This window comes from Nilaparvata lugens, chromosome 6, assembly GCF_014356525.2.
Source record: "Nilaparvata lugens isolate BPH chromosome 6, ASM1435652v1, whole genome shotgun sequence".
Classification (NCBI taxonomy): domain Eukaryota; kingdom Metazoa; phylum Arthropoda; class Insecta; order Hemiptera; family Delphacidae; genus Nilaparvata; species Nilaparvata lugens.
The window spans coordinates 11816244-11825290 of record NC_052509.1 but is presented as its reverse complement, the minus strand read 5'-3'; the positions used below and the strand labels follow the sequence as shown (position 1 = coordinate 11825290).

General features: G+C 36.4%; 1 protein-coding gene across 1 annotated transcript; it reads left to right on the top strand.

The window, feature by feature from the left end:
• Positions 1-2017: 2017 nt before the first annotated feature.
• LOC120351789 (AFG3-like protein 2) lies at positions 2018-7842 on the top strand. The gene is made up of 4 exons (XM_039430115.1): positions 2018-2214; positions 3661-3855; positions 5175-5425; positions 7773-7842. The coding sequence occupies exons 2-3, from the start codon at positions 3676-3678 to the stop codon at positions 5412-5414; spliced, it is 420 nt and encodes a 139-aa protein (XP_039286049.1). The 5' UTR covers positions 2018-2214; positions 3661-3675; the 3' UTR covers positions 5415-5425; positions 7773-7842.
• Positions 7843-9047: the final 1205 nt, after the last annotated feature.

Below are 9047 nucleotides of genomic sequence, written 5' to 3'. Positions count from 1 at the left end.
ATGCCGATCCCCTACTTAAGGTAAGGAGATTAAGGTTATCCGATGAAGGTAGGTTTAGGGTAACCGTCCACTGGAACCGTATTCAACCGATCCGTTCAGCCGTTGGATCGGTCGAATCTGCCGGTCGTCAACTCGCCGAATACGGTCGTCCATTGGAGCAGTTTTAGTCAGTCCAGTTCAGTAGTTGGCTGGTGCCGAGCTAGTGGCAAGCTAGTTAGTACGGAAAGTGTTTCTTTGTGTGTTTACTTACAAAGTCGTAAGATTTAATCCATCGAATGAATTTCGATGAGATTGTTCTACCTACTAATTATCAATTATAACACCATCATTTCTACTCTCTAATTCTACATCAGTAGAATTCTCTACATCTTTCACATGAATCAGTTTTTGTTGTTTGTAACAAAATAGATTAACTAACACATTAAAATAACTGTTTAATTCACAGAATTCATTTACATCATCATACAAAATCATTAATATTCATTTATTGACTAAATATCAACAAAGTAGGAGTATTTTATCTTATAAACTTGAAATGATATTAAATAAATAATAAATAAAATAAATGTTATTTCCCAAAAAAAAAACTAAAACTACAACATCAATTAACAAAATATTAGATAAATTACAATTACATAATATGTAATAGTATATATGTATTATTATAATAGTTACAAAAGATTCTTATGATGTGTCCTCTAATTGTTTAGTTTTTGTGTGTGGAAATTGACCCACTCCACTATGGCGTACCATGTTCTTGGCTACCTTTTGTATTTATTCTTTTGTAGGAATAATGGTGATATATATCATGATTGAATCTAAAAATAGTTTTAGTTCGCAACTATTGGTTGTGATCGTATCTGGTATAGTTTCCTCTTCCTCATACGAATTAGTTGAGCCATTTTACTATGAGCAAAAGGTGATAAGCTGCTCTAGACTAGACTCACCTTTTTTGAAGCATTTGCTTCAAAAGTTGAGCAAATGCTATTGGTTGTGATCGTAGCTGGTATAGTTTCCTTCCTCATACGAATTAGTTGAGCCATTTTACTATGAGCAAAAGGTGATAAGCTGCTCTAGACTAGACTCACCTTTTTTGAAGCATTTGCTTCAAAAGTTGAGCAAATGCTATTGGTTGTGATCGTATCTGGTATAGTTTCCTCTTCCTCATACGAATTAGTTGAGCCATTTTACTATGAGCAAAAGGTGATAAGCTGCTCTAGACTAGACTCACCTTTTTTGAAGAATTTGCTTCAAAAGTTGAGCAAACGCTATTGGTGTGATCGTATCTGGTATAGTTTCTTCTCCCATCGAATTAGTTGAGCCATTTTACTATGAGCTGCTCTAGACTCGACTCACCTTTTTTGAAGCATTTGCTTCAAAAGTTGAGCAAATGCTCTAGTTTATTCATACAATTTTGAGCAAAAGCTTTTACTTTTGAGCAAATGCTCAAACTTTTTTTTGATGAGCATGAGCAAAAGGTTTTTACTCACGTTATTCATAGAAAATGAAGCATATGCTCCATGTTTTAGAAGTATAAGCAAATGCTCAACTTTATTCATATGACTCATTATTATTTATTTATTTATTAGATAGAGCGAACAATACAATAGTCGGAAAAGAAAAAACAGGCTATTGCCCAAAACTTCTTCAATTTCCTGATTTTGTCACAAATCGTCCAAATATTATGTAGGTTATGTTCACTTCAATTTCAACACCAAATCTTCAATCTGAAACTATGAATCAGAATAAAACAAAGAATTTCAAATTTAGATAGTTGATAATGAAACTTCCGTTAAAACAAAAACCAAACTTCAAATATTCACAAAATATAGAATAAATCACTTAAATTTTGAGCTCGAAAATATCACTTTCACCATAGCTACAACAGCTGAATATATTATAACGTGGACCTCACTATAGGATCAGTATCTGTACACCAATTTGATCTCCTTGTTTCTACAATTAATTTATGTTGCTTGATATTAATTAAATTGATAATCGTTGTGTTTGATAGGTTTCGATAATTCCCCGCGGCAAGGGTCTCGGCTACGCACAGTACTTACCCAAGGAACAATTTCTGTACACCAAGGAGCAGCTGTTTGATAGGATGTGCATGACGCTGGGTGGTCGGTATCCGAAGAGATATTCTTCAATAAGATTTCAACCGGGGCGCAGGATGATCTGAAGAAGATCACACAGATCGCGTATTCGCAGGTGAGCATAAACCAATTATCATAATACAATAATTCTATTTGTCAGAATATCATTGCAAAATACGTTTGAAGAATATCTCTAACAATGGCTCATATTCTTCTTCTTCCCCTGCGCTCTTCCTCATCTTCTTCGTCTCTTCTTCCTCTGTCTTCTTTCCCCTCTCCGATATTCTTCTCTTATTTATAATCTGTAAATCCTATACTATTAAACGAGCAATTTCTGTTAATATGTTTGTATTTCACCGGATCTCGAAAACGGCTCTTAACGATTCTCACGAAATTTAGAAAATAGTAGGTTTATAGTATAAAAATATTATTTATTATATTATTTCGGGCAAGATATTTATCTCGGGCCACTCCCGTGTTTCGGAAGATGGACACGTTAAGCCGTCGGTCCCGGCTGCCTAAAAAGCAGTCGTTAGGTCATGTCAGAGGCCCTGAAATTGATCAGTGCGACCTGAAAACTCTGACACCAGACCTGAGCCAGCCAGGTCACTCGATATATTATTATTTATTTATATAAAAATTCGATTGCACTAGGTCCAATCCCTGGGAAAAACTCGCAGAAGGGCATTAAAGGATAATTATTACGGTATCATCCTTGGATAAACAGCTGATAATAATTATGTTGTTGTATATCCATACTTTTTCACTGTTAAAATTAAACATGAATTTTAAAAAAACACTTTTGAAGTGAAAATACACTTACTTTTGTAGTGACGATCGTTTCGACCTGTTGTTGGTCATCATCAGACAGTCTGTTGTTGTTCATCATCAGACAGTCTGTTGTTGGTCATCATCAGACAGTCTGTTGTTGGTCATCATCAGACAGTCTGTTGTTGGTCATCATCAGACAGTCTGTTGTGGTCATCATCAGACAGTCTGTTGTTTGTCATCATCAGACAGTCTGATGATGACCAACAACAGGTCGAAACGATCGTCACTACAAATTAAGGTATTTTCACTTCAAATGTGTTTTTTAAAATTCAAGTTTAATGATTATTTCGTCGTCTGTGATGATGGAAGTGAAGTGAGCAAGTTCATGTGTGTGGGACTGTGTCAAAATTATGGCTCAGCTGTGGAACTTTTGTAATCATTCAATCAGGAAATTAGAGCCGGTTGCAAAAAGCCGGGTTATTTTCAATCCTGATTAATTCCAGTAGATCCATCTTTTTGAAATGGTCTTCTCTGATTTGTTCACGTGTGAAATTAGTATTAAAATTTAACCGGCTTTTGTGCAACCGGGCCTTTGTGAGGGAAATATTTGCATTCCTCTGGGAATTAATCTAAATTTACGTGATTAGATAGAATATTTCTGTATGAACTATGAATGCTATTATAATCTCTTCTTTCGTAATAATTTTTTTATGCTTTTGTACTCCAGAGCGAAGCTCGGTCCCCGACATTTCATTTTAATAATATGTGTGTTTGTCGGTTTGTTGTGTAGATAGCGCACTACGGTATGAACGAGAAGGTGGGCAACGTTAGCTTTGACATGCCTCAGCCGGGTGAGATGGTGCTGGAGAAGCCATACTCAGAGCAGACGGCGCATCTCATTGACAGCGAAGTCAGGCTGCTCATAGAGGGTGCATACAAGTCGACCAAGCAACTGCTAACCTCACACAAGGACGATATTATCAAGGTAAGGGCAGGTGAACAGTGTTCTGTGCCTTTTGGTCCTTTCCCTATCATTTCAATAAATTATTATTATTAAAATCCAAATTAAATGCTGTAATTCACCCCGAAGACATCTGCTACTGCAAATATTGACAACAGGGCAAACAGCTAGATGGAAATTCGATGAGCGCTACTGTTCAAACATTATTTGTCACCCGGGAATCGAACCCTGTACCTCCTAATTGCCGGTCAGGAATGCTTACCCTTACACCAAACTGACAATCTCTGGTAATTTCTCAGTAATTTTCATCTGTAGACTGGCTGGCCGCTATGGCTTTGTACCAATGAGCGCTGCTATCCAGAGATTGTCAGAGACGTATCGAGTGAGTTTCCTGTCATGTGGTGCCGAATAAAAAATGTTTCGTTTGGCTGTAGTCAGTCATTATAGGACATAAAAAAAGGGGGTGTGCTTGCAATTTTTATTGTAGTTTTGGTTTTAATATATTATTTGGGTACATAAGAGAAGTCCAGACCAATTTCTTCATGCAAAATTTCCTTGTGCTAGATACAGAGTGGCCCAAAAACCTCGTATTTTCGGCTCATTTTCCAGTTTTCAGCTATTTCTGCCAAATCTCGTAATCGGACAAAACAATTTTGCTCTTGTCTTTCTTTTAGATTATAAAAATCTTGAATAACATGAGACCTCATTTGGAACTCTTTACCTCAAGGAATACTGAGTTATGATTTTCAAAAATGAGTGAAATTTGAAGAAAAATCTATTTGATGGATTCAAGTTCTTGATCAACACTATCTTCCGATCGTTACCATTTGGATGTATAATTCAAAATCCCTCTGGGCGTATTTTTGTGCTCTACAATCTGAGATCAGGTAGAGCGCTCTATCTCATATAGATTTGCAAGTACACCTGACAACAATGCTCCTGTATTGTGAGAAACACCTAATTTTACATTAAACACCATCATATTACATTGTCCGTATTTAGCACAAGGAAATTTTGCTTGAAGAAATTGGTTCTGGACTTCTCTTATGTACCCAAATAATATATTAAAAAATCAGAACTACAATATAAATTGCAAGCACACCCCCTTTTTTATGTCTATAATGACTCGACTACAAGCCAAACGAAACATTTTTTATTCGGCACCACATGACAGGAAACTCACTCGATACGTCTCTGACAATCTCTGGATAGCAGCGCTCATTTTATACAAAGCCATAGCGGCCAGCCAGTCTACAGATGGAAACTACTGCAATATAAATGGCATGCACCAATGTATATAGTGACTGGACTATTGGTCGTTATTTGTATTTCATGTTGTCTAGGTAGCAGAACGCCTACTGAAACAGGAGATCCTGAGCCGAGACGACATGATTGAGCTGCTCGGACCGAGGCCGTTCAAGGAGAAGTCGACCTACGAGGAGTTCGTCGAGGGCACCGGCTCCTTTGAGGAGAACACCGAACTGCCCGAGGGACTCAAGGACTGGAACAAGGAGAAGGACAAGGACGGCGAGAAGGAGAAGGAGACAGAGAAGGGGGAGAAGAAGAAGGCGGCCAAAAAGTGAACAATGCAAAGGTAAGCTGAGAACAATAATTGATTCATGAATTTAACACCTTCATTCATGTGTTTAACGGAACAAAATTGAACTTACATTCTAGCGTTAATAGTATTTTTACTTTCCTTGCCCTATTACCATAGGTAAGGAAAGTATTGCTTTCCGAAAAAAATTAAGGTACCCCAATTTGTAAATTTCTATAAGTTTCGAGGTCCCCTGAACCCAAAAACGTGGTTTCTGGGTATTGGTCTGTATGTGGTGTGTGTTGGTGTGTGTGTATAGGTAAGAAAGTATTGCTCTCCAAAAAAAAAATTAAGGTACCCCAATTTGTAAATTTCTATAAGTTTCGAGGTCCCCTGAACCCAAAAACGTGGTTTCTGGGTATTGGTCTGTATGTGTGTGTGTGTGTGTGTGTATAGGTAAGGAAAGTATTGCTTTCCGAAAAAAATTAAGGTACCCCAAATTGTAAATTTCTATAAGTTTTGAGGTCCCCTGAACCAAAAAACGTGGTTTCTGGGTATGGTCTGTATGTGTGTGTGTGTGTGTGTGTGTATAGGTAAGGAAAATATTGCTTTCCGAAAAAAATTAAGGTACCCCAATTTGTAAATTTCTATAAGTTTCGAGGTCCCCTGAACCCAAAAACGTGGTTTCTGGGTATTGGTCTGTATGGTGTGTGTGTGTGTGTGTGTGTGGGTGTGGTAGGTAAGGAAAGTATTGCTTTCCGAAAAAATTAAGGTACCCCAATTTGTAAATTTCTATAAGTTTCGAGGGCCCCTGAACCCAAAAACGTGGTTTCTGGGTATTGGTCTGTATGTGTGTGTGTATGAGTGTAAGTGCGTCTGTGTACACGATATCTCATCTCCCAATTAACGGAATAACTTGGAATTTGGAACTTGAGGTCCTTCCCCTATAAGGATCCGACACGAACGATTTCGATCGAATGCAATTCAAGATGGCGGCGAAAATGTTGTCAAAAACAGGGTTTTTCGTGATTTTCTCGGAAACGGCGCCAACGATTTTGATCAAATTCATACCTGAAATAGTCATCGATAAGCTCTATCAACTGCCACAAGTCCCGTATCTGTAAAAATTTCAGGAGCTCCGCCTCATTTAGATAAAGTTTGATTTTAGATTCCAAATTATCAGGCTTCAGATACAATTTAAACAAAAAATTCCAAGTGGAAAAGATTGAGCATGAAAATCTCCACATTTAATGTTCTGTAACATTTTTACCGAAAATTTTAAATAAGCTCGAAATTCGACAAAATGTTATTATTTCAATTGCAAACTGTTGGCAACACTGTTGATTCTATTAAATCATCTATATAATAAGAGAGAGTAGGGTTGTGTTTGTTCGTGTGTTCGTTTGTTCGCATCAAAACATGTCAACTTGTGCATTGCATACCGGAAAAACGGGAATGATTTAGATCTCCTAATTTTGAACATAGATTCTAAAAATATCAATCTCATGCACCTGGAAGCCCAAATTTCATTTTTCCTTCTAGATTTTTCAGAATTAATGTCCAAACTTCATTAATAGTACATACGATTTCATAAAAAAATCACCAAATCATATGGTCGGAATTAAAATTTTTTATTATAAATTAAAGAACTGGATTATACACGTATACAGGTGTAAAGTAGTACTGTATAGGAAAATTATGTTTGACGCATTCAATTATGTTTTAATTGAAAGGTGGTCATATGATACATGATTCCTATACCGGATTTCCAGAGAAAAGATATGGTGAAAACCGCACATTGATATCTCAAACCTTTCAAAATTTATCTCATTCATTTCCTTTGTTATAGTATAGAAGATAATAGATAAATGGATGATATATCCATCTATCTATCATCTTCTATTCTAATAGTGGAAAGGACTGGCTTAAACACGTATACAGACGTGTTGAGGATAGGGGAATTATGTTTGACGCATCATCACGTCTGAACTACTGGACTGATTTACTTGAAATGCTGCTTATAAATTCTTAATCAACCGAGGATTCTTATAGGCCTATTTTCAATTCTTCTGGATTTCATTACGCCAAGTTTTAAAATATACCCTTGCGAAGCACGGGTACCTGCTAGTTCACTATAAAGAGATAGCAGACCTCGTGTGTATCCACCGTTATAGTCCTGTCACCAGCTGGCTTAGATCTTTGAATAGTAGACTTGAGATGCGCGGGAACACTAGCGTTAGGTGATCAATATTCATAACGGCAAGGAAAGTTGTGTGAATGCGCTACACCAGATTTATTCAAGTTCATCATTTTGATAATGTACTTATTGTATAAATGAATAAAGAATATGAATAACTAAATGAATACAAAGGTTATAACTCGTCTACTTTTGTCTTGATTCCAGATTCATTTTCAACGCGAATAGCAAGCATTTACCAGTGCATGTAGTTAGTGCCTCATCCGTTGCAAAAAAAGACTTCAAGATTATCTGAAAGTTCTTCAAGATCCTGAGAAGATTCTTCAAGATTTTCTGCTTGTGTGAGACACTCGTACCAAATAAAACATCAACACAGCTAGGAGACAATTAAAAGAGGTTAGGATGAGATGATCATGTTGTGTTTGTATTAATGTAATTTTATTAAATTAATTATTCGAAAGCGTGAATGTTGCAATCTTAGTAGGCTAGGACCTGTTACATAAGTGAAGTCCACGTTATAATGCAGTCGAGAAATATAGGAGGACAACATTGCCGATTCTCTGTCACCTTATCAATAAAATAACTCATAAATATTTCAATAGTTAACAAGTATTGGTGATAATTGTATTGGCTACGATTTAGTTTATCACTCTGAAAAAGTCAATAATAGCATAATAGTAATATCATTTTTAAATATTTTTACAAACGCAATAACAGTGGATAAAGTAACAATATTGTACTGATAAATTTTATCTCTTAAATTATAGTGAGGTCCACGTTATAATGGCAGTGGGGAAAGATAGAAGAACAACATTGCCGATCCTCTGTCTTGTCAATGCCTTCTATAGACGGTAGCTGATACATGTTAATTAATGTAATGTCAACTAATCATTCTTGTTTAAAATAATCATTTATATTTAATTAAGCAAGAAAAGTTGTGAAAAAAAAAAATCGCCGATATGGCCGTTTGAAAATTTGCATATCCGATTTGCATAATTCCCTACCGTCCATTAATATGGCGATTTGAGGATTTGCAAATTTCATGTTTGAAGCTGCGTAACTCACCCTGTATAGTAGCTGGGGGTGGCAAATTTGGCTCCGACATTTCTCAGGTGAAGCTTCATCTATGGTCCAAATTTCAGCCAAATCATTCTGTGTGTGGCCTTTTAAAAGAGAAAACAATTTCGCTAACTCACTTACAATAATGGCTTAAGCCTTTTGCGTATTACATTTGCTATTATAACTTGGGAAAAGGCCTGAATTAAAAACAGTGCTCGGCACAATTCAAATCATTATGTATTTCAAGAAAAATTCAAAGCTCCCAGAATTGGTTGATATTCGGGCTATGGAGAGAGGTTGACCCAACAAGTGTTGTGCTATATATGAGACGTTTCGCTACAATACAGGGTGAGTATTCACTCAAACATAACACCTTCCCTCACTCAGAGATCAGAAAAATCACTCATCTTCAAATGCTTATAA

What these genes read in the sequence shown, in the direction of transcription:
- LOC120351789 (XM_039430115.1), top strand. Translation starts at nt 3,676, where the DNA reads ATGAACGAGAAGGTGGGCAACGTTAGCTTTGACATGCCTCAGCCGGGT. An exon ending in ACAAGGACGATATTATCAAG is followed by an intron (nt 3,856 to 5,174) that starts GTAAGGGCAGGT and finishes CATGTTGTCTAG; the next exon opens with GTAGCAGAACGCCTACTGAA.